At 36.0% G+C, this 27,022-nt stretch overlaps 1 protein-coding gene across 1 annotated transcript; it reads right to left on the bottom strand.

The window, feature by feature from the left end:
- Window positions 1-1,190: 1,190 nt before the first annotated feature.
- LOC137922468 (sodium/potassium-transporting ATPase subunit beta-1-like) lies at window positions 1,191-26,761 on the bottom strand. Its single transcript, XM_068765471.1, has 7 exons — window positions 26,614-26,761; window positions 7,410-7,538; window positions 6,342-6,464; window positions 4,436-4,614; window positions 3,469-3,573; window positions 2,101-2,269; window positions 1,191-1,468 (listed from the first exon to the last, which is right to left on the bottom strand). The coding sequence occupies exons 1-7, from the start codon at window positions 26,747-26,749 to the stop codon at window positions 1,359-1,361; spliced, it is 951 nt and encodes a 316-aa protein (XP_068621572.1). The 5' UTR covers window positions 26,750-26,761; the 3' UTR covers window positions 1,191-1,358.
- Between the last annotated feature and the right edge of the window lie 261 nt (window positions 26,762-27,022).

Below are 27,022 nucleotides of genomic sequence, written 5' to 3'. Positions count from 1 at the left end.
AAAGATTCGAAGGTGAGTATATGGATTGGTGATTTGTATTGACATCTGCGTTTGCAGTATACTAGTGCTTATATAGTCTGTATAAATTAAATGGTTGTCAAATTAAAAAAAAACATGTATTTTTTACACATTTATTACAATTGAAATTTAAACATCGAACACTCAAGCATAGACAACCGGACAATCGTAATTATTCGCACAATAAATAAATAAATAAAATCTATCCAAAAATACATCGATATGCAGTCATTTTAACAGTAGAGATGAAAATGATTTTTTAGTTGGACCATTACTCCGCATAAAAAAAATTAATCAAGTAAAAATTAATTAATTGAAATTCTACAATTTCTCATTAAATATATTTTGTATTTGAAACACATTGGCATGTCACGTTCACTTGTCTCTCTAATTTAGCTTTCGGTGTGCCGCGAAATTCTGGAAAAGAATTTACTGTGCCGTAGATAAGAAAAGGTTGCCCAGCACTGACTCAGGCGAGGACCAACAGTTCAAATAGGTTTCTACCGTAACAATTATTATATTATATATATTTAAGATAAAACAATAAATGATTTTTAAAAGTTTTTTTTAACGTCAGAAAATTAAAATCGATTTTAATCAGCCAAGTAAATACAACACTTAAAAAAAAAAAGTTATTTTCTTATGTAGATACACAGATAATTAATACATATTGTAAAACATACAGATTAAAATTGCAATTTTTCTCGCTAGCAGCGACTATAGATGTCGACTTTTCGCCACGCGTCCTGAATAATTTAAACAATTTAAATTTATTTTATGTGTTTAAAAGTGTGTAGTTTAATGAACTTATTAATTAGGTAATATGTAAATATATCACGTGATATTAAGTGTTAAGTTATACCTCTTGATAACTAAGTTAACAACTTAAGTATCTGCAAAGTTTTAAAGTTTGAATTTGTAAAAAAATATGAAAATATATTCTTAAACATGTACAAAATGGCAGTAATTTATATGATTTTGTGTATTTTAACAGATTAAAGTGTGTTAAGAGTGAAAATATTGGCAATGACAAGATTTTTCTGTATTCGATTAAAACCCCCTTTATCGCGAAAGGAGAAAAGTTGAATCATTTGTACATAAGACGTTATACGGGGTCATTCAATGTTTATACTAGAATATTCGTACAACGCGTTTCTGTATCATGTGAACTGAATTATAAACAGCGTTACCATAAATCAAGTGAAACCATAGAATAGGCCATAATTGTGTACAATTGCGTAATACTAAAGTGAACAAATACAACATAGAGTGTCCATGATTTTAAATAATCGCGGACAAGTGTCACCCGACTTAAATCTAGTATTGTGGTCCCCGGGTTCTCAGTCGATCATGATCTCCAAGTGTGTGGAGCCAAGGCGCTCCTTGAGGCTTTCGGTGTATTGGATGTTGTGTGCCCAAGCTCGGCACCGGATGTTGATGATCTGGTGAACTGTGCGAAAGAAGAACTCATTATTATCATCACAGATGATGAGACCAGCTGTGGACAGCTGGACATAGGTCTCTTCCATAGATTTAACATATGTCCCATAGCAGGGGTGGCCAAGCTCTTTGATAGTGCGAGACATTATTCGAAATTTAAAATTTTTTACGTGGCCAAAAGAATGTTTTCTTTATACAAAAATCATACTAATTTAAATTATTTAAACATAAATACACAATATGTGCTTTGAAGTTAGATATAATGGCACACGTATATGACAGCACTCCTAATAATACTCAAGATGCCGGTAAGTTAATTACGCTCGGTGTTTGGATTTCGTTAATTTTAAGGTGGAATAATAATAATAAGTATTCACGCTAGTAATTTGTTTAGATTTTCCTGGAGCAGACATAGGTTATATAAATTTAAAAATTGAGATAATTCGAGAAGCAATCGGAGGCAAAAATAATCGTTTAAAGAGCCGCAGTTTGGCTACCCCTGGCCTATTCGAGTAAGTGGTCTCACAAGGTAGATAGATGACATTCTTAAAGTCAGAAACAATGGATGCAAGCCTGTTTCAAGTGGCCTTATTGAAAATCTGGAAGGGAGGAAGACAGAAATTCCATATAAAGTGTACTCACGCGTGGGCTTCAGGAGTTGCACAGCAACCAGTGGACTGAGGTAACCTGGTGTGTTATCATACGGGAAGTAGGTCTCGGGCAAGCCGGGGTATGGCCAGTATTTAAGCGGGCCCAAAGCTTCCACGTCCGCTGGTCGTTCGCCTGCACACGAGACCCACACCTTTCGACGCTGGAACATAATTGATGTGTACATTGAAACAATGTTTATTGTTAATAATAGATGAAGTAAGAAAAGGACCAATATTTAGCCACTTCCGTACATGCAGTGGTAGTCGTGCAACAAAATGCACCGCCTGTCATCCCGCTGATAAATGCGTATGCGGCAAACAATGCGAATGCCACTGCCACCGTTAAATCACTCAACACGTGTTTCACCCCTCCGCGGGGCATCTTCAGCAGTTATGTTACACCGATTAAAGCCAAACATAGTCTTTTTGTCTTTCTTACTTATGATGGACTTCCGCAAAATAACGCCTGATTCCATTAAATAATAATAGATGATTTGACGTTACATTTCTGGTAAATGAGTTCTACATATTTTTTAATATTTATTTACATCCTTTTTCATTTCTCCACAATATATCGTCTTTTTGTCCTTCACATTATCTTTATTCATTTCCAAATCTTCTTCCATACGTAAGCTTTCTTCCCTCATCTACATTTTGCATTACCACAGATATTTTATGACTCATTTATATTCAATACACTTTATTCATATTTTTATAATTAGAGTTAAATATCCTTTCTTTATTTGATGAAGCCTAAATAAAATCGAAATACATCGACAACTTTGCGAAGGATTCTTGTAATTTGAATATTCTTTTATTAAATGATAAACCTTTTTCATCTTTAAAAATGTTGGTAAAAAATAAGACCCTTTTTGTTACAAATGAATTAGAGACTTTTTGGAATTTAAACTTTTTTCTACCGTCAATTTTTCATGTAAATACACCTTAATAATAATCATGGACTATGCTCAGCTTCGAGGCCATAAACCAGCTCAAATGGCTATGTTTTGTAAAAAAAATATATTTTCAATATCCTCACTTCTACCCCAAAGCATCAATCCATAAAACATAGGAGACAGAAAGATAGATATTCTGAGGAATGGAAGAGAATAATAATAAAAATAAATTGAAAATTTAATATTGAAAATAAAATCCCTATTTCCACATAAATGGGGGTAGAACGTGAGATCCCAAAAACGGGGACACAAAAAGAATCCATTGGATATAATGCTAAGGAAATAACTAAAATACACTATCCTAGCAGTATCAATATTTCAAATTTTCAATACAGTGTACATTTGAAAATAATTTCGCGTAAATATAAACTTTTTTTTGTGACACCGTATTTGTGATAACTTACTTCCTGAGGAGTGGTGGTGGTGTTGATGTAATTCTTTATATCTGGCGGCATCTCAGGGGGCATTTTATCGGGGTCGTCATAGAAATTTGGATTCCAGTCGAATATCTGAAAATGAATATTTATTATATGGTTTTCAAAAGTTTATATCATTGAAAGCCTCCTCTTAGTAAAGCCTGCTGAAACTTTAAACAATTCTCTGTTGTCTTTAAAATACGGCGTAATTGCAATTTACTAAGTAAGAAAAGGACCAATATTTAGCCACTTCCGCACATGCAGTGGTAGTCGTGCAACAAAGTGCACCGCCCGCTAGCCCGCTGATAAATGCGCATGCGGCAAACAATGCGAATTACGCAACTACCACCGTTAAATCACTCAACACATGTTTCACCCCTCCACGGCACTAATCGGCTAAATATTGGTCCTTTTCTTACTTAGGATGATCTTTCGCAAAATAACGCCTGATTCCATTAAATATGCAATTTAATTGATGAATTTATGAATGAATAAAGAATAGTCTAGAATGATGATGACATTCATTATCATCATTCTAGACGTCTGTCTATGTTTACTGCAGGATATAGACCTCCCCCAGATCTTCAATTTTCCGTCTACCTGAACAAGATCATGCTGCCCGTGGATAACCACGGTCTGTACTAAAAAATTGAGGGTCAATTTCAGATGGTTAACTGACAATATACAAATATATAATATTTATATGAACGCCCTCTGCATTAGAAATTTTAGTGTTGTGAAGGGGGTGGTGGTTTCTGTTTGCGAAACCTTTGAGGACAACCACAAAAAGAGGCTTTATATCAGTGATTCCCAACGGTGGACCGACGCCTCATAGGGGGTAATTTAATAATTAAGGGGGGGGATTGGAAAAAGATACCAATGTAAACCTTTCATTTTAATAATTTTTTTTTGGTTCATAAGGGTGCGTAAGAAAGGCTAAGGTTAGATGGATGACCTTGTTCAGCTTGATGATAAGGCATGGTGTCCTCGCAGGGTACCCGTAGCCGTTGTCCCGGGAACAGGCACCTAGGAGGCTAGTGTTGAAGGCGCACACCTCAGCCCGGGGAGGCTTCACGTCCCCGCACTCTCGCTGGTTCTCACCCTTCGTCACCAATAAGGATTTGTTCTCGTATGCTGTGCGAATTTAAAAGTTATTATTCATTAAGGATATCAGCCGATAGATACCCACTTTAAGCATAGATCTTGCTCATCACGACTCTTCCTACGACTTTAAATATGTCGCCAGTCCAGCTAGTGGAAGGCCTACCAATCAGGTGTCTACCAACTGCAAGTCACCATTTGAGAAACTTTCGACCCCAACGGCTGATGGTTGCACGAGCGATATACCCCTCCCCCTGCCACTTCATACGAGTAATACTTCGAGCTACTTCGGTGACCTTAATCTTCTTTATTTATAAATTTAATAATATAAGTATTTTGTAATTGACATATCTGGCGGACATAATATTTTAATATGGAAAAACTATAAGTCTCTAGATCTCTTTGCAGCTGCTTTGATCATTTATTATTTTAATTATTTATTTATTCACTTATTTAAATTATTATCCACTGTCCATTATTTATAAAGGATCGTCGTTTCATTATCACTACGCTTTGGCGATTGCAGAATGTCAGTATGATAGGTAGAGGGCGCTACAGTCCATCCTCTTGAAACTTGTATTAAGCAAATGCAAACCCATTTAATTAATGCACTAAGTGTGATTTATATAAGATTGTGTTCTATTGAACCCGCGACCTATGATCCCAGGTCTCAGTCTACTACAGCTTGTTTAAAACAAAAGAATAATACCAATTTGAAATAATTAGAAATCAAATTGATCGCCATTAGGGTATGGTGCACTAAAAATAAATATTGGATTCAGAGGCGATTTAATTTGAGAAGAGCTTGCAGAAACTAGATTAAGAATTCTTTGTGATGGCTTTCAAAAGCGTCTGTTATACTGTAGACCAGGGGTGAGCAACCTTTTTTGCTCGTAGGGCCGCAGTTTCAAAAACAAGGGGCCATGAAGAAAATAAAGTATATATACAAGATTCAAAACAATGTAATAGTAATGTTTATTATAAACGTGGTATATGTTTGTATTTAAGATATTCAAAACTAATTCGACACTTTGTTATGCTTTAAGCCTTGCTTCACGGTTTTTTTTTAAATAAAAATAAATTAAATTTTTACATGCCTCGAGGGCCGCATGCGGCCCGCGGGCCGCGGATTGCTCATCCCTGCTGTCGACAGAGCAATTGAATTTAGATATATTATCACTATACACCAGGGATGATCAACATTCGGCTCATTAAAAATATTTATGGAGCCCGCGAAGCATTTATAAAAATGAATTTATTTTATAGACTTTTATCAATATATTATTATAAAATTAATTATAATAAAATGGCGATACATGCTAAACCGAAACAACTGATTAATAATAATTACCGATCAAAACTCATGTATGGTTAAAAAACTGTATACGTAATATATACGCTTGTATCGAAAAAACGATGTAAAAATTATTATAAAAATTTTCAAATATACTCTTTTTTACTTTCTTATCTTGTATATTTTCTAATTATAATGTTTATTAAAAATAAAGTTTTGTAAATTATCAATAAATATTACAATATTTGCAACCCGCTAAAAAATTTAAAAATCTTCATTGTTCGTTGATAAAAAAAGGTTGTTTACCCCTGCTTTACACAATTTTTGCTTGATGTACATGGAAATTAAAACTTTCTCCTCTGTATTGAAATCTATTAAATTGAAATTAATTATTACATATTGCAAATGCTTGCCTATATTTAAGTGATCGTAAAAATTGAAAGCAATAAAACAAATTCGTACTCACGTGCAAGGAAGGCGTCTATATTGGCGACGTATTTGCGGTATTGAGTCGCGTTGTTTGCGTCATACCAAATCAACGCCCCCTCCTCGTAGATGAGAGGACGGTGGCCCATGCCAGGGTTGTCACCTGGAAGATACCGTGGGATGAACTTCTAAGTCAGAGATTCTTAAAGTGTTCTATATCGACCCCTATGGGTCTATGACAACCTGCAAGGGGTCTACGTCAGCGAAAAATAATTTGGGGGTCCATGAAATGAAAATGGAGGTCCACGATAGTCGATCTCAACATATACACTGATGGTACCTATTTACTTACATCATACTATCTTATTATATTAAAACATTTACATTGTTCATAAAAGTGCCTATGAAGTAAAAAAATTATTATATATGTTTATAAAATTGTGTAAGTTGTAGGATATTGGTACAATAGATTGGTTTAGTCGGTATAGTAGATACAAAATTTTATTTTGAGTAGTTTTAATTTTAATTCAATTAATAAATGTATAAATTAACATGTGTTTTTACTTTAATTTTTTAACACTAAACTTCACTACAGTTAGAAATTTAAAGGAAATCAATATCAGGTAAGTAGGGGGTCTACCTAACACGGAAAAACGTGGCAAGGGGTCTACGACGCAAAAAAGTTTAGGGAACTCTGTTCTAAGTACTTATTGCGTCTTACAAGTAGCTGCCACTCACGTGACATAACTTAATAACCCTAAAATCCTCCTTTAGGGTGGAATTTCCTGAAAACCGATTCCTTAGCTGATCTTTATCTTTTTTTGCCATTCAACTGTTCAGCGAGGTTTTAAAATGTCTGGGGGTTCCCTGTGGTAGACGGTGGGCTCCGCAGGGAACCCCCGAGTTCACTTGACAACGTTAAACACTTTGCTGATATTTCTGTCTCTTCAACCTATATAATTTTAATGATTATTTACCATAGTTGTTTTAAAAAATGATTTTTTGTCACCGCGAAATAGCTTAAGTCGTGTCTTATCCACCTTTGACTTTTCCCTCTGTAGGGCGTGGGCCCACTTACCACAGCTATAGAGTAACAATCATTACTAACCAATGATGGAATCGGCGAGAGTGAAGTAAGGAATCTTATCATCCATGGTGGCGAGCAGACCGCACATGCAGATGGAGAAGAAGATGATGATGCATATGTACATCACCAAGTAGATCAGTCCTATTACACCTGGAGAAGAAAGAAAGAAGTTATAAAAAAAACTTTAAGGCATATAGCGATTCAAAACAAAACAAATGTTTATGTTTATTTATACACCTGCGGGAATAATAATACAGCGTAGTGTAATTTTGTACTTTCAGCTTTACTCGAAGTACATCACCTGTCAACAGGATGATTATTATACTTCGCATAATGATGTCAGGACTTGTGTTATATGTAATGGTATATGTAATATATGTAGACAATATAGTTAAAATTCCGGGAAGTCCCGGGTTCGATCGAGGTAGACATCTATCGGCAGATCGATTATGATATGCATGTTCAAGTTTTTCTTAATCTTTTATAGTGGAAGCATTTGACCTCTGTCTCGCCTGATGTTAAGCGATGATGTGGTGTATGATGCTATTTGCTTGAATAGAAGGAACATATTTACTCTTTTCTTGAAGACTCCTAAGTTATTATTGTCTGAACAATGATGCCGATAGGTTGTTTCTTGGCTGTTCGCAGTAAAAGTATTAGCAAAACGCTTAGTGTGAGTGGAAGGTATTTCAATCGTACAACAAAACTTTTTGCAGATGCTCCAAGCTTTGAATCATATTGCTCACCAAAGATTTTTTTTATCCCCTGTTATTAGGGACCTCGAGAGGTCTTATCACTCCTCTATCTTATATCCTCTTGTTTAAGGACAGGGAACTTACAAAAGAAGTAAAAGAAGAACGTGAAGAAATTCATTAAAATATGATGAATTTCTTCATGTTCTTCTATTATTTCTTTTCTCTTTTTTCATTCTTATGATCATTCATTCAGTCTTCTAACATAATTAACATTCTCTTTTACACTCATTCATTCTTTGTTCCCACGTTTTGATCAGCTTTCATCTATCGCCTCACCTCACCTCTCAACTGTCACAGCTATTGTGTTTCTCACAATATTATTGATGCCTATACTATTTTTATTACTAAATTTTTATATATTATCACATGCTATTACAAAGCAATGTTGCCAATTAGCCTCTTGGCTCTTCTCTGTATGGAGTCCAAACCTTCGAGCTGGTACGCCGGTCAATCCAGATGGCTACAATACTCTGCACATGACCGTAACTTTAGATTTGTTATTCCAAATTTACTTTCTTCTTTATCTTCTTTATCTCTCTCTTCTATTCTTGCGGGGAAATCCTGCATGGGATATCCCTCCGATAACGGAGGCAACGAAAGTTTTATGGACTCCTACCGGCTAAAACCCCGCGGTCTTCTTGAAAGCCTTTTGTTGAAACTACGGGAACGCTTTCGCATACTACCGCAGTTACAACGGCGGTGCTCTAGTGCCTCAACTCCTTACTTGCGGCGGATCAACACGAATCCGTCGCCAAGGCCATGATAAGGGTGTTGGAGAAAGGCACGGTATAACACCCTCCGACGTCCAGGTCTTCGACTGCGGAAGGGGACCTCAGATGTTCTCTCTCTCTCTCTCTCTTTCCGTAGCCTCCTTCTCCAACATTACTTTTTCGCAGAAAGTTATACCAGCGCTCCATTACTACTCGTTCTGTATCATCGCTTTAACGAAGTCTGATAACGAGAGGTCATTTCCCATTTTTTTAGTGGGCTCCGCTACAGGGGTCCTCTCGTGCCTCTATCTTGTGAAGAAAGGGCAGGGTCATTTATTTTCTATTTTTATTAATTTTTTCACATATAATATTTTATTTTCGCGCCCTTCTTTCTTTCATTCTTTTCCTTGCTTTCTACATTTCATCTGTCTCTCTCTTTTATTCGATTTCCATCTTTTTCGATACCTTTCTTTCGTCATAAAACTACCACCGTGTTGAGTGATTTAACGGTGGCAGTTGTGTAATTCGCATTGTTTGCCGCATGCGCATTTATCAGCGGGCTGGCGGATGGTGCACTTTGTTGCACGAATACGACTGCATGTGCGGAAGTGGCTAAATATTGGTCCTTTTCTTACTTAGGATGGACTTTCGCGAAATAACGCCTGATTCCATTAAATATTGTCGGTGTTCTCCATATTTACCAAAACTAACTTATTTTTTCTTGTTAAACCAACTACATGGAAGATTAATTCAAATTGTTCTGTTTGAGTTAGCCAATTCAATCTTATCACGTACTAAGGCAACATAACATTGCATATAGTTTAAAATTGTAAACACAACGACACCGTACTCTTATTAGCACATGCACTTATCGTAAAACGAACATCAGAGTGTCCTAACAATAGATCATTATTTCAGCAAACTATCTCCTGTGCTATATAGCTATTGTAGCTATCTCAACAGGAATGGCAAGAGAGATATGACTACCTACCCATGGTAATTTGTTCTCTACTTTGTTAAGATTTGTCAGTCTTGCCGAAGGGGAGGAGGGAGGAAGTTCTCACCAATGGCCAACTGAGGACGAGGGAGTCAAATCTTGACTCGGTCGGTTTCTGTTGCCAAGACGAATAGAAGCGTTGGCACTTGGCAATGGCCAACTGAAGACGAGGGACCCAAATCTTGACTTAGTCCGTTTCTGTTGCCAAGACGAATAGAAGCGTTGGCACTTGGCAATGGCCAACTGAGGACGAGGGAGCCAAATCTTGACTCGGTCGGTTTCTGTTGCCTAGACGATAGAAGCGTTGGCACTTGGCAATGGTCAACTGAGGACGAGGGAGCCAAATCTTGACTTGGTCGGTTTCTGTTGCCAAGACGAATACAAGCGTTGGCACTTGGCAATGGCCAACTGAGGACGTGGGAGCCAAATCTTGATTTGGTCGGTTTCTGTTGCCAAGACGAATAGAAGCGTTGGCACTTGGCAATGTCCAACTGAGGACGAGGGAGCCAAATCTTGACTTGGTCGGTTTCTGTTGACAAGACGAATAGAAGCGTTGGCACTTGACAATGGCCAACTGAGGACGAGGGAGTCAAATCTTGACTCGGTCAGTTTCTGTTGCCAAGACGAATAGAAGCGTTGGCACTTGGCAATGGCCAATTAAGGACGAGGGAACCAAATCTTGACTCGGTCGGTTTCTGTTGCCAAGACGAATAAAAGCGTCGGCACTGGTAAAGAAAGAAAGTCCAACTATACATCTTTCGTTCTCTATTATCAAATTTGTCTAGCATAATGTAAATGTTCGGTATCTTTTCGTTTTTTTTTAGAATCTTTATTGCACAGACATTAGCATCTGAGCCTTTGTTTGTTGTTGAAAATGTATATTACTCACATACTTATATCGTAAACTAAATTGGTATCTTTTTTTGTTAACGACGCCCTCACAATGTCCAGTTTTAAAATTACATTTCTTGCGACCACTTTCTCATCCCTACTCCATATTGGCATCCTCAGGTTGTGCGCCAGTGTCTGTGCGGTTGCCGTATTCGTCACATCGATGAATTGCTATCGCATCTTGGGTCTCGACCGTGTGATATACGCACGAGTTCGTGTGATGTATCCATAATCCAGTGTCCATAATGCTGATGATGAACGCTGTTATACAGCCCGACTCTCTGTTGTCAACGAATGAAGGAAGAAGGTAATTATATCAGGTATATATATACCCTTTCTAAACTACTCAAAACAAAATAAGCCCCACCGCAACTTTGTCTCTAATAGTGTTAATAAATAACTCATATACTAATCATTGACAAAATGAAGCACTACCATTTCTAGCACACATGTTTATTAGTTCATAATGATGTTTTAAAAGTTAACTTTTTCGTTGATTTCAAGTGGGTAGACAAAAAAGTAAAGTGCTTAAATTTATCCATTTCTTAAATTTAGGGCAAATAAAAACCAAGTAATAAAACATGTATTCTTTATTTAAATGTACAGTACCCCACATTTGTATTTCGAATAAAGATCGGTCGCGAGAAAATAATTGAATGAACATGTACAGGCAGGCGATAAAGTGAAAAAAAAGCAATTCCATTATTGCTATCGCTTTGGCCCTTCCCAAGGTGCGTCATAGCGAGGGAGGACAACACCCTCGCCTTGGACAAACTAGGGATCGTCCGTGTTGCGAATGAACTATGACAGACGTATGTATATTTGACATATCGATAAATAGATATCGATATTTATCATTCTTATATTAGTAAGGCGCGTGATAGAGACTCATCAGTTTATTTTTGCTACATTTACACTGTTGCCTAGATGACATAGTTTTTTTTTATGGCTCCGTCTTTAAACCTCACGTTTAATCTCTATCATGGGTGGATAATAAAGTAAATAATAAAGTTAAAGTCCTTATTTACATATTTTTTAATTCCATACTTATTTTTAGTCATTCCCAATGTCTTTCATTCTTCTCTTTACTTCCTCCACTTCCCTCGCCTTCCTTCCAATATTTTACATTAATACGTTTATTATTTTCATCATTTGTTTAACAATTTATTTATATTTAATTCTCATTTATTTTTTTACTATCTATATCGCACGTAATTTATATTTTTATTATCAGCTATTTTATCCCGATTGTTTATTATTTCATTATTCTTGTTATTTTTTTATGTATTTCTTGCTTCTTATTGTTTTCCTTTTTGCAGAACTACAAAAGGGTGTGGCGACTCTCCTTTTTGTTCAGTTAAACGATGTTCTTTTCCTCTCCTCTCTGTGGCATGGACTTTAGAGGTAGATATATATATAAGGAAAGTGATGTCATTCCTGTCGACATATTTTACAGAAAAACCGATTGATTTTCACCGCTCCGGCATTGAAAATTTCTATACTTGATGGCAAAAAGTTGTTTGTTTGTTGATAACGAAGAAGAATATATTGTTGATTAGAAATAAAAACTGGTTTAAACTAGTCTTGTGAATTTAACTTAATAAAGCGACATTACTTTCCGGTCTCACTGATACATAAATTGTTTTGTTTTTCCAATATAGATAAACAATATTAGATTCTGTATTTTGAAATAACGATTTTTTTTTTAGAACCGTCTAACACTAACAGCGTTCACTTTTCATGGTCAACGTACAAATATATAAGGAACCATGCTATGTCGATTATTCAAATGTTTACGACATGACGTAAATGAAAGGATTAAAAGAAGTTTATGTTAGTGATTATATAATTTTTTGTGTATTGGTTTAAAACCTTTAAGGTTAAGAACCATTTACTAGATCTATAATTATATATCTTTTTTTTATTTCTTTTTCTTCTTGCTTCTTTCTGAGGCAAGTGCGATCGAACCAATACTGATCGAAGTCAGTTAGATGTTTTTATTTGTTATTGTATTATATTTATAATATGTATTAAACCTTTTTTATTAAAAGTATATATGTTATATACGTTTGTATGTTTAAGTATTTATGTTCATTTGTTTGTGAATATGTATTTTTTTGTACACGTGAACTACCCTTTATAAGTACTTTTATCTTTTTCTTACTATGGTTGTCTGTAAGAGATTGCCTTGTGTGATAAGACCGCCCATTGTACTTTTCTGTATATTATTGTATCTGTATTTTATGTATCTTATCGTGTACAATAAATAATATGAAATAAAATAAATAAAACCTTTAACTGACTAAGTATTGTGATCATAAGTCGCAGGTTCGTTTTCCTGGATATCTAATATATAAAATTCTCGTGTCACGGTGTTCGAACTTGAACTCCTCTGAAACGGCTTGACCGATTTTTACCAAATTTTATATGCGTATTTAGTAGGTCTGAGAATCGGCTACTATCTATTTTTCATACCCCTAAGTGATAAGGGTTGTTCACCCTTAGAATTTTTTTTTTGACGAAATTTTTTGTTTTTTTTTTTATGATACAACATACAAAAATACATACAACTCTAAATTTTCACTCCTCTACGATCAACCCTTATTTTTAAATTGAAAATTAAAAATATTTTTTTTTTGCAAAACAACGTTTGCGGGATCAGCTAGTTTATTTATATAATTCACACTTTGTGCAATAATTATACAGGATTACCACTGCTAACAAACAAGTTTCCAGAGGATGGGCAGCAGAGAACTCTCTCTGTACCGTAATACCACACTGCGATCGCCAACCCTGCCAAGCGTGGCCTGTGTGATATATACCCCCATAGATATCTCTGGGAAAAACCTATCCCTTGCAGTGGGCTTCTTTCATGTCATCATATCATTTTTATTCTCAACAGTAATTTTTCAAGCGTATAAAAGGCAATATGAAGTATACAAGGACAGTTAGTAATAAATACTATTTAAAAAACTTTTAAGTTAAACGGTTTTTTGATACTATTGTGGTGGTTGTGGAAAAATATCTACCTAGTCCGCCATATTGGAACGGCGTCCATCTTGAATTTTAAATTTTGACATAATCATCGTGTTTTACTAGTGTAGCCCTTTCATTTGATATTCATATTGAGGGGGTTAAGGAAAAATACGTAATCCGCCATTTTTTATCGGCGACCATCTTAGATTTATAACGTTATTGATTTTATTATATTGCATGTGTTAAACGTGTGTACCAAATTTCAGATCAATCTGACAACGGGAAGGTGCTTAAATTTCAATTTCTAATTTTGACCCAAATAAATAAACAAATAAATTCCGTACGGGTTGAACTAAATAAAACCGCTTAAAAATAATTAAATCTTAATATGCAGAAATATTAATTTTTAAAACACTTTTTATTGTGATATTACCATTACGCTATTTAAAATTTTTAAACCATTTTTGGTGGTTGTACCAAATATTGATTAACAGCAGATGAGGTATACATTCATCACTTTAAAGCCTTTACACACTATAACTTATCACCCTGTGTAATAAATATTTATTTACATAGTAAAAAATACAGATCTGAAACGTGGTCGCTTATGACGGGCGTTAAAAGAAACCTCAAAGCCATCCAGAAAATGTTACGCTTAAATTTTGACTTCGAAATTGAATCAGAAATAAAACCTGGAGAAGAACAAATATCACCGACGTAACTCGAAAGATTACTTGTTTCTAGTGGCAGTGTTCGAGGTACATCGCTAGTACCACTGATGGGTAGAGGTGAAAATGGTATTAGAATAAAAGAAAAATGTAAAGAATGAAGAAGGTATAGTGATATAAATTGGTGAAGAACGTAAGAAGAGTGTGATAAGAACAAAAAATGAAGAAAGATTTTCCGAAATGGCAGTTGTCTCGTGTAACTGGTGACAATTGGGGCGAAAAGGTTCTCAAGTGTCGACCACAGGCCAGTAGACGTGATGTGGATACGCCCACGCTAGGTAAACTATCATCCTGGCGATCTTCAGGAAGGTTTATGCTTTGCAGTGGGCATCTATCAGCTGAACAGAAGAGAAAAAGGAGCAATAATGATATTAGGAAGTTGTATATATAATCTTTAAGCGTTGACTATAAACTTCTATATATAAAATCATATTCATATAAAATCAATAAAAAGTGATCCATCTGAAATATATTACATTAATTTTTACATTGATTTTCGACAATTCAATAACCCATACTAACACATCTGTACATAGTATGTATATAATAAATTGATCGAAACAACGTATGTGACATTGTTTCCAGCGCGCTGCGTGTCAAAGAGCAGTGTCAACGTATGTAATTGTATTTGCCTACCGACATTTTACGTCGACAAACGAAGGTAATAACGCTTGACTAGATAAATGTTTACTAGCGCAAGGGATATACGAAAGAGTATCATGTAGGTAACACATGAGTTTCGTTAAAGTAAATTGTTTCATAAAACACATCCTAGTCTATTGTGTAGATACGTTCGGTGGAAGAGATTAAACACTAAATAACTTCTAGGTATGCAATATTAAAAAAGATCTTACGCTAGAAGCATTCTGCCCAATGCCACGTACAAAGCGACTTGCATCCGTAGTCTTCCGACGACCATAATAAGATCGTCTGTTCATCTAGAGGCAGGACTTCCTAGCATAGGAAGTCCTGAAGGAGACGGCTGAACGGGATCGGCAGAGGACAGATCTGTGATGAAGCCGTCAACGTAGTGACTTGCCTCACAACTGTCATCCGGAGAATGGTGTTCTTCCACCATAAACGCCTTCGGAGGCGCGGGTGGGGGCCCTGAAAACTCTCTATCTTCAGCAGCTCCTAGGTGGACTATGTCCAACGAAGTCTTCATCTAAAATAGCACAGCGAATATCGCGTGGCGATCCCTGACCGAGAGATACTGAGGTCTCTCACATAGCGCAGGGAGCTATCACCGGGGGAGGGGGGGTTGTGGGTAATCCCACATAACCTCCTAAGTCATAAATTCTTCCCCAGAGGTAGGGTACCTTGAACATCCGAAAGATTTATCTCCCAAATCAAAAAGAAGGATATCCTATGCTAAGTTAGCTAGTTCATGCTCTACACTATATACTCTTAAAGCTTCTGCGAGCTATTTGATCTGTCCACTCCCACTCTCACTTCAACATTCCAAACCGCTGGACTTCAATTACTGACGTCCACGAATCTCCTATTCTCCTGACTCTATTTCTTGTAGAAATATCAAGAATGTTTCTGTTTTCATGGCTCGTTCAGCGGTGTGCTAATAATAATTTCTTGTCTTGTACATATGAACATGTAACTTCATATATAAAGTACATCCTACGATGTGCTTTGCGGTTGGGTTGTGGTTGATGTTCCACAACTGTTTATATCACAGTTGAATTATACACAATAAATTTTATCGCAATAATTGACACTTTTAAAACGTAATATTTTCGATGGGGCAACCATCTTGGGTCACCGAAGTGTCCGAAATCGCTGACGAGATCTAGGATCTCCTGGGATTTTTCGAAGTGTTGGGCTAGCTTTAGTAAGGTTAACCCTGATGCAAAATGAGCGTTCTGCCTCTTGGTTGGACAAGAGACAATATTTTCTATGATCATTAAAAGGTGATGATCTAGTACTAATATGTTTAGAGACACTGTTAATATAAACAAAACAGTATAGATTAGTAGGTACCTAATAAACTGCACATAAAATAACTAGTCAATTAATAATAGGAAAAATAGAATAAAAAAAGTGTAGTATTAAGAAAGCACAACCCAAAGAAAACTGTGATAAAAAATAGAATATGTAAATAATAAAATAAAGAATTTAAAAAAATTACCTAGCCACTTAAGAGTAATAAGATGATGGAATGAAAGCGATGAAAGCAAGAAGGAATGAAAGAACAAAATGAAAGATATTGTGAAATACGGTAAGAATAAAAGAAATTGAAAAGAATGACAGTGAGTGAAGAATAAAGATTAAAAATCTGAAAAACTTATTTGTAAACAAAGACCCTGATCCCAAATAATTAGGGGTACGAGAGGCCTCCAATAGCGGGGGCCGTAAAAAAAAAAACTAATAGGTTTACTGTATACATTTATTGGTCCTCAACCAGAGACGGGTATCATTATGGATGAGTGAGGATCGATGGACTACTACTTAGTAGTGGAAATAAACCATATCTCTATTTTATTTTATACATACGTTTATGTGTGTTAGTGCATGCGATGATCAAAAAACGGCAATGCGTTCGGAAATTCATATATCGCATGCGCTCTAACAGCTCTCGGAAAATCGCATGCTATTTATAGCTTCGTATACTTAGCGTTGGCCGAAGTTTATGGAGCTAGAGTAAACAGTCCGTGACCGGATTCAGGATACGCTATTTCCATTGGCAACGAGCTGGTGCCGCGAGGTCGCGGTTGATTACATGACCAACACGCCCTCAGGGTTGTCTGAAGGCTTTTCATTATATTGTTACGTGAAAAGGAAACGATTCTTTTATTTTCTGCTTAAAAGAAAATTTAATTCGTCACACATCGAATGTTTATTTTATATTTCTTTTTTCTATGTTATTTTTGTACAGGTGGTTGTTTATAGGTGTAGAAGCTATAAATGAGTGAATGTATAGCACATTCGCTGTCCACTAATGTGGTGGATTTGGTACATCCTACCAAAAAATCAATAGTTGAAATTTTATAAACATCATTATTATATTGTAAGAAAAAGCATTTTCAAAACACGTGTAACTACATATTAAAATTAATTATCATTAACAATCTGTCTCATTAAACTTTATACCACCAAAAGGAACTGGCCTGTCGTGTTCAAATCGGAAAGATAAATTAATGTAGCATATTTCAGAGTGATCACTTTATACAAGGTGTTCGGAATTAGGTGTAAAAGCTTAAAGAGTTTTTGTTGACGAATGACGAAAATATATATATATATATATATATATATATATATATATATATATATATATATATATATATATATATATTATATATTATTGAATATATATATACACATATACATATATTCAATTCGCTTGGCGAAAATCAGAACCCTAGACGGAAGGTGAACGGGGTGAGGTGATGTATGGAGGATTGAATGATATTGTGAAGGAAATTAGGATAAAAGACATCGAGAAGGAAAAATGATGAGCATGGAAATAAAAAAAAAATAAAAATCATAATATGAAAAAATTATTATTTTCATGGCTCAAAAGCGTAAGAAAAATAGAACTTGATGAATCTTCTTCTCCATTAACGTTTTCTATACATATATATATATATATATATATATATATATATATATATATATATATATATATATATATACGTATGTATATATATATATATAAAGTAACATCACAAGCAGAATAGATGGCCGCTGGACCCATTAAGGCATCTAGGCTGAGAGACGACTTTGTTGAGGTGCTTGGAACACTCTGTATGCAAGCCGCTTCGACCAGGTATTTGGAAATATATAGGGAGGCCTATGTTCAACAATGGACGTCTTGAATGATATTAATTGGGATTAATGTTAACGACGCTCTGAAGTAGGTGCTGATAGTCAAAGTGGTGATAAACTGGGATACACAGCGCGTTGTGTAGATAAAAAATGAAAAAGTCCAATTGAGTAACGAAGTTGGCAGGCCGTATAAAAGGAGAGAGATGATATTTCAGAAATTGCTGAAAGGAACTGGGTAAACAAGGCAGGGATGCATGGAATACTCTGGAAAAAGTCTACATCCAAAGAGGAGTCAAGTATTAACATTAAATATTACTGATATTCTTCGTAATGAATATTTTATGACATTTGAAATTAAATGGTTCCATTCATTCATTCATTCACTCATTCTCGAAGAATCCTACACAGAAATATTGATACGAATCAAAGAAAAAAAAACACGTATAATAATGAATAAATATATATGACATTCATTGTTCCAGATATAATATTACCTTCCTCATTCATAATAAACATATCTTCATCAGGTTTCATTTATAAAAAAGTGTATATTACATGCATAAAATAGATTATAAAAAATATTGAGTCAAAACAGTGAATATGGTGGAGTAATTAACGCTTTAATAATTACATTCAACCGCCATTTAAACTGTCATCAGTCGATATACATCTGGGTTGTTTATTTGACGTTACTAGTGATGTACCAGTACAGATAATAATCGATTTTTCGAACGTTAAATGAATCGGAAAAATATATTTAGATTTATTTAATCTTGATAGTATAATTAACTGCGATTTTGTGTTCACGTGTTTAGTTTATAAAAACACTGAACTAAATCCTGTATATCTTATAGCGAAAGTCATGTATAATAAATAATATATTTCAATAGCAGCGCGTCCTGTGTTTATAGATTTATTCGCCCTATATTTCAATTCGTCGGATAAATCTCTAGCTGTTTGCTGTTTAAAATAGTATTATAGTGTTCGCTTTGAAGGCGTGAATCATTCGTCTTTGGTTATTGAACGTAAAATATCAATTTCATTTGCACGTGGAGTTTGCTGCGTGAAGGATTAGTATGGTTGAGTAAGTTTGTGAAGATTTTAGTGTAAAAATACTTACCTAACAGGGTTGGGTTAACGTAGCCGTGCGTTTTAAGCCTTTAGAATTATTTTAGTGCTCACACAAAACCTTAAATAATTCATCCATTGTTAGACATAGGCTTCATAGATTTCCAATATATTATATATAAATTTGGGATATAAATATTTTCAACGTGTTGACGTTGACGTTAACTTTCTTAGCAAGTTCGTCTGTTTCACCTTATATATATATATACATATATATATGTGTATATATATATATATATATAGGTATGTGTGTGTGTATATATATAGTACCCGGCGATAAATATTGCAAATTGACCTTTGGAAAGAGGCAATCAGCTAATTTCGGTTTCGTAGAGCACTATGGGACGGAGATAATTGGGTATTGTGTGTGTGTGTATATATATATATATATATATATATATATATATATATATATATATATATATAGAGAGAGAGAGAGAGAGAGAGAGAGAGAGAACAGGTACTTTTTTGTAGCCCACTCTCTGGAAACTTGTCTGTGAAGATTGTATCAAAGGAATCTAATCCAAGACCTAAGATCCCTCGTCTCAATGGTCTACCACTGCTCGAAAGAACGCGGGTCAACCCCAAGCAACGTGCTTTGTCCCTCTCCCTACAACGCGATAGGCCCGACATTACGAACCATGAATAAATAAAATTCTGAGAATTTACGTCTGAAAACTATGTGTATCTAGCAACAACTGCTGCATAGATTACTGCGCAATACAAAACTGTACGTATGTTGTATGATGGATGTAATGGTGCTAGCCAGCTAGGCTTTGTGAAGCTTCAGCTTCCTCTAGCTAAAAATCTACAGCAGGTTTCCCCAAACTTTTTAGCGTCGTAGACCCCTTGCCATGTTTTTCCGTGTTGGGTAGTGAAGTTTAGTGTTAAAAACTTAAAGTAAAAACACATATTAATTTATACATTTATTAATTGAATTTAAATTAAAACTACTCAAAATAAAATTGTGTATCTGTTATGTAAAATATACGTAACATTAAATAAACATAAAATAAACTATAAATAAAATAACATAGGCATTAAATTTTTTACTTCATAGGTACTTTTATAAATAATGTAAAAGTTTTGATATTATAAGATAGTATGATGTAAGTAAATAGGTACAATCAGTGTATGTATTCAGATTCACTATTGTGGACCCCCATTTTCATTTCATGGACCCCTAAATTTTTTTCGCTGTCGTAGACCCCTTGTAGGTTGTCATATACCCCTAGGGGTCGATATAGACCACTTTGGGAATCACTGGTCTACAACATTGTTTCTCTTGAAGTAGATGCTGTTATTCCGGTGGCTTTTATATCATCGGTATTGACTTCACGGAACGGAAGTATCCAGGTACTTATCAAAAAAATATTTCTGAGTACTCATACTCCAGATGCTTGATACGTAATACGTTACATGATACTTGATGCGTTTGCATGTTGGAGACAACCAACAACCCGTGTAGAGGTGTGAAGTGTGGATATTATGTTTGCGGCTTGGGACAGGAACGTGGAACACTTAGCAATCCAAGGGAGGATCCGGATCCTTCCATAGATCATGCTGCTCGCTATTAGCGGGAGGAAGCTTATACCGATCGTCTGGTAGAAATAAAACCTACAGAAGTACAAGCGTACGTATATATATATATCATTATATTAGGGGAACGGGAAAGTAATGTCGTTCCTGTCGACATATTTTACAAGAATTTTACTGCTTCGGCATTGATTTGTATGATGCAAAAGGTTGTTGATTACGAAGGTGAATATATCATTGATTAGAAATAAAAACTTGTTAAATATGTAGTCGTGTGAATTTAACTTAAGAAAGCGACATTACTTTCCGATCCCCCCTGATATATAGATTTCTTTATCACACATCTTCTGTCGCTCTCACACAAACGACATCTGTGATTGGTTAACATAGCTCTGCATTTGTGTTTTACTTTTCACTTCAAGACAGTCTCCTAAATGTTTATAGTGGATCATTGTAACAATAACTCAGAAAACATTGGATCCGTGCTTCTATCAGCCGGTTTTATAGGAAATCTATGAGGATCTAGCAGTTACTACGGCTGAAATGATGAATATAATGATGAACAAAAGCCCAATTAGGAATTGTAACAAACACCGTACACTCCGCATCACCACTAAACCAATTGCCATTCAATATCACCTACAACATATCCCACTTCACGTTTGCGGTTTATGTAGCCTTGCCACTGTATTAAACCTATTTCAATCTTAAATCCGATAGACGTATATACATTTTTTTATTCGTTTTACGCTTGAAATGCTTTTGCATGTAGGATTTTGTTGACTTACATCGACTGAAACCCAGATCTTCTCTATTTTATGATTAATCCTATCACCGATTACATTTGTAGCATCACACGTAACTCCATCTTCGAATACTTGATGGCCTTCTTCTTTTCAGTCTTAGAATTTCGACTGCTAGACATGGGCCTCCTTCTGCAGTACTCTAGAAAGGTCCCGTGACTCTCCTTATTGTTCATAAGTGATGCGATGTGTGCCTTGTTTTGCTATGGAGCGGTCGCGATCAAAGAGCTCGGTGGTTTCTCAATGAGGAGGAGTATCTGACCGAGTCAGGACTCTTCTGGGAGCCCTCGATCTTCGCTCCCTTAAAAGAAGTGTTAGTCTAGGCGCAATCTGCTTCCAGCAGATGCCACAGGAGCAGCAATAAAAGTCCCGCTCCAAAAAAAAATCACAAGCGTGAAAAACTAGTACAATTTAAAACACATTTCAAGTTTGTTTGTATTATAAACACCATTTCAAATATTGATGGGAAACCAGTATGAATTCCGGTGAATATGATGCTTGCAATAATTCTCTTTTGACGGCGCCGGTTTTAGAGATGAATTACCGTACGGATACGCTAAAAGAAATAAAATTTTGACGCCTATGAACTGTGGTTATTTTTGAATCGGAACTGCGTCAAATATTACGGTTTAATCCCGATATAGCAAACATATTTATTCATGAACATAACATTTATGTTTTACCTTTAAACTGGTGCATGTATGTAGTTAGGTTGCGTGGAGGGCCGTGGCCTCTTTCTGTGAGACCGTCATGGTCCAGAAGGAAGCGGCCGAACGGGATCGGCAGAGGACAGATCCCGCTCGGAGACGTTGCCGTCAGCGCAGGGACGCGCCTCGTCACGGCCCTCCAGTGAATGGTGCTCCCCTACCATTAACGGGACCTTCGGAGTCGCGGGAGTTTAGGGTGGGGGCCCTAAACTCCCACTAGCTTCGACGACTCTAAGGCGGACAATGGATCGGGGGTAGCGTATACACGCATACCCCGTGACGGGCTATCGAATATAGCACGGCGCGAGGGAAGACCGCGTGGCGATCCCTGACCGGGAGACACCGCGGTACCCCTATAGCGCAGAGGGCGATTACCGTGGGGTTTTAGTGGGTAGGAATCCCACATACCCCTGTCCTCCCCCCAGAGGCGGGGCATCTTGAACGTCCGAAAGATATTCCCCCTCGAAACCAAAAAAAAAAGGTAGTTAGGTTAAAAATCACCGACATAACTTGAAGAATTGCTCGTCTGAACTGGCACCGAAAGTTTCTCCAGTGGCAACCACGAAACGGAAGACGCTGTGTGTGTAGACCCTCGAGTAGTCGACTAGCCTGGTGTGGACAGCCCAAGATCGGTCATCAAGAGGATCTTGGGGGAGAGTTGCGTGGTGTCTCTAGGTTGTTAGGATGATGATGAAGTAATTAAAAGTAGGTAAGTTTCTTTAAAGGAGTTACTTATATATGTACTGCTTTACCCATTCCATTAATAAGCAGATTGATCTTGACAAACTTGGTAACTTGTTATATCGCTCGCTTCCTTAACTTTACCGTATTCGAATCTGCTACGAGTCGGCCTAAGGAAAAAGGTTCAAATATTCACGGAGCACGAGGGATTTATTGAGAACACAACATTCTACAGAGATCCAAACTAAAAGAAAGTCACCCGTGCATCTGTGATCATGCGGTGAAACATACCGTGGTGCACGCAATAGCTTATTGTCTCGTATGAGAACAGATTTGAAAATAGAATTGGGAGCCAAGATAAGCCAGGGAGGCAAATTACCGCCATATTATCTTGCCATATGCAAAAATTATAATAAAGAAGGTAATAAATATAAATAAATAATTAAGGTCGGACATAGAAATAAATATATATATAAAAATAATTGTGGTTTTTTTTAAAATATATGCTTTTAAAGGTAAATGAAATGAAAATTCTAAAATAAAACGATATATAGAAGGTACGTAAATAAAAGCAATATGAATAAAAAAATATGAAGGCAGCAAGAAGTTAGAATGTCAGATTTTGTGACGGACATAAGAAGGATAATAAATAAAACTATACTGAAAAACTTCATGAAATCAATGTCCCTGTTCCATGATAGGGGAACGAGTGGTCCTCAAAAACAGAGGTCATATAAATAATCGCTAATAATCTATAACTAGTATTCAAATGACTTTGTTCACATATACTAAATAATAGCGTTAAATACAATGAAACATTTACTTATTCTCCTACTGAATAATCCTTTCAACAATACAAACATTTTTAATTCTTCATAACAGTAAAACGTTGTGTTGAATAGCAATAAACGTAATTGAAAAAAAGCGTCTGCTATATGCTATATTTGCATTAATTTTAAAACGCTATTTTTCTCCTTGTCCTTGTTGGAAAATGACGATGTGGTCAAAGTTAGTACGCGCAGACTCAGAAGGAACCTATTCATTCTGACTCTGAAGAAACCTGGGTTATAATTATCTGGAAATAATGAAGACGGTAGTTGCACACTCTGGTAAAAAAAACTTTTAGTCGAAACCCTTGGTACGCCACCAAGGAAACTCCACAGTGTAAGTGTGGTAGAAGGCAGACTTCGTCCTTGTCGTAGAGAAACGGGGATGGCGGTATAAGATCGTGAAGTATTGCAGCGTATTCCTCAAAATGAATTCTGTTAAAAATTAGCACACTTTCTACTCGTCGGTGTTAAAGGCTGAGAAATTTAGAAACTAACTCATTATCGAACAGCATGCTGAACTACCGAACCAAGAGCTTCGAGCTGGTGTTTAGTCAAGCCACCCCAAAGGCAGCACACATGACTGGACCTGTACTTGATCCAGAGTAAGCTACTGTCCCCGTGTTAAATGTCGTCTGATCTTATTCAAGACACCCAGCTTTTTACCAGCTAACTTAGACTTACACTTATGTAAGTAGTTTAAAGTTCTTTATTACACGTTCTAAATATATTTCCAACCTTTCAAATTCTTTGGGATCGTAAAATTAAGGTGAATTTGTTTATAAATGTAAATTCTTTATTTATTCCTCCAAATCCATTTCAACTCCCTCAAACTAATCACCGTTCGATAAAAAGCAATTTTTCCAACGCTTTTCCCAGTCAACAAAACTAACGGGATAGTCTTTTTCCGGGATATCCTTTAAGATCTTCGATTTAATAGTTTGCTGAACAGCCAGAAGCCGCACGGAGCCAAATCAGGCGAATACGATGGTCGCGGAACGATGTCAGTCGAGTTTTTGGCACTTTTTTCCATAAAATTTGGCGATTTTGGCACCAATTAAGAATTGATGCGTTTGACAGAATTGACTAAAACACTTATCACTCGGAGATAAAGTGAAATTGTCATTTAAAACTCCCGGGCATTAGCAAGGCAGATTTATTTTTCCTAGATTAGTAGAACTGTCTATATCATTTACTAAACCTGTTTGTAAAAAGGTTTTAATTACATCTATGCAACTTTTGCCGAATCAGCAAACTCAACTCAACTCACAGGATCACGCCATTTTTTGACGTGCTCAAATAAGTTTGATTGTCCAGAATTAAAAAGGATGGCGCAGTATTTAGGTAATATGGGGGTTTGGATAGGACTTTCCAATTGGACCTTTTTATAACACGACACATACATAGGCTTCCATTTACAAACAGCGAAAACTTAGTTCAAAACCTAACTGGTTAATTGGTCGTAGGTATAAATCACCCGTTTTTAGTGAGCGGCCGCCCGCTCCCTAACCGCGAACAGCGTGGTAGAACCGTGGTTGGATCCGGATCCCTCATCAGCACGCCTGTGGTCCACGCTGCAGTCACATGCCGCATGTACACATCTAATTATGTATTTGTGTAATCACAGCTCTATACAGGTAGAGCTCTTTGCTAGCCTTTACGAGCGTCATCGTGAAACTAGCACGCGCCCTACCAGCTTTATTTTTAATTTTTAAGTTTAGACCCTTCCGCTCCATAACCTCAGCTCAGATGAAGCCGTAAAAGCCTTCGGGCTAACAACACCGACATCAACAGAGAATAAGTTAGATATAAAGCTTCATAAGGCTGTCAATATATGAATACCCTATTCAGCAATTAAAACTCAAATATAATAAATAACATATTGTTAATATTTTGATAAAAAGGTTTAACTAGCTTTTCCTACAGAGTGTAATATCAAAAGTTTTTTGTATGACGCTTTATACAGGACGATTGGAAATAGGTAATAATAATTTTTGGTAAGAGTCGCCAAGTTTTGGAACGACCTGTCTGGGTCTATTTTTAATGATGAGTTGAACTCTGGAGCCTTTAGGAGTAGAGTGAACAGGTTTCTTTTGGATGGGCGTGTACCACCTTCGTCTTCATGTACACTTTACATCGGGTGAGATGGAAGATAAACGCCTATTTCATTACAACTATATAAAAAAATAAGCTATATATTCACCTCTTTAATTCTTTTTCACCTCTAACTATATATTTATTTAAGTTATAAATAAATTGACAATGAAGATTAAAATAAACTCTCTATTTGATTTGATTAAAATTAAATAAAATTAAATAGTTCCTGATTTAATGAAACATTAATGCAAATGTAGTATCTACAACTTGACTTTTTTTTTAAGTAATTTTTAAAGTCAGAAATCGAACCCACTATTAAATGCTATGAAATAATGAGTCAACGGGTGCAAAAGCTACAAAAGAGTCAATTGCTGTCTAGTACTATATTCTGCACCCTATCCAAATAATATAATAATAATTAATAAATGGCGTAATAATAAAAATCGAATTATAAGAAATTAATATTAATGTAACATGTTTCAGGTCGATCACTTTATACAGGATGATTGTAAGTATCCACCCCTTTAAAGTCTAGGCCTGTAAACAATCACACTTTATAATTAAGGTTTTTTTGTTCGTATTAAAAACTTAAAAGCTTCTATCACAACTCACCCCATCTCCTACCGGTACGGCCAAGGAAGGTCTTTTCCTCTGGATTCCAGATGGCGTACTGGATCTTCTGGAGCAGAGGTCTTTGGGGCGGGCGGCGGCAGTAGTTGACCACACCGTTAGGCTTATCCGCGCCCATCTTGCTCGAATGTGTTCGCCACACTGACGCGCTTGCTTCACCTAGCCGTTCGACGTAGACGAAGACGAAACTGAACTAAACAGTTCAATGCCTAATTCGATACAACCTCTCAGAGGTTTACCCAGGTACACCGGCAGTACATATTACTTAAAATACAATAAAATTTGCCGTATGAATGTTCGTTAATATCTGACATATTTAAAATTTACTTTTGGTATTCCCCGATATTTAGAGAAGGATTATGCCTTGTGGGCTGATGAGAAACGAAGAGAA

This window comes from Battus philenor, unplaced genomic scaffold (genome assembly GCF_028537555.1).
Source record: "Battus philenor isolate CCGP_79_NKW_IND1 unplaced genomic scaffold, ilBatPhil1.0.hap1 SCAF_2, whole genome shotgun sequence".
Taxonomy (NCBI): domain Eukaryota; kingdom Metazoa; phylum Arthropoda; class Insecta; order Lepidoptera; family Papilionidae; genus Battus; species Battus philenor.
Note: the sequence above shows the minus strand (reverse complement) of the source record. Positions and strands in the feature narration are given on the sequence as shown.

Bases quoted from the DNA above. Each gene is read 5' to 3' on its own strand.
- LOC137922468 (XM_068765471.1), bottom strand. From the start codon at position 26,749: ATGGGCGCGGATAAGCCTAACGGTGTGGTCAACTACTGCCGCCGCCCG. The intron at 6,465-7,409 runs GTTAGTAATGAT...GGTATCTTCCAG, and splicing joins TCTCGCCGATTCCATCATTG to GTGACAACCCTGGCATGGGC. The intron at 3,574-4,435 runs GTCATCCATCTA...ATTCATTTTCAG, and splicing joins TTATCATCAAGCTGAACAAG to ATATTCGACTGGAATCCAAA.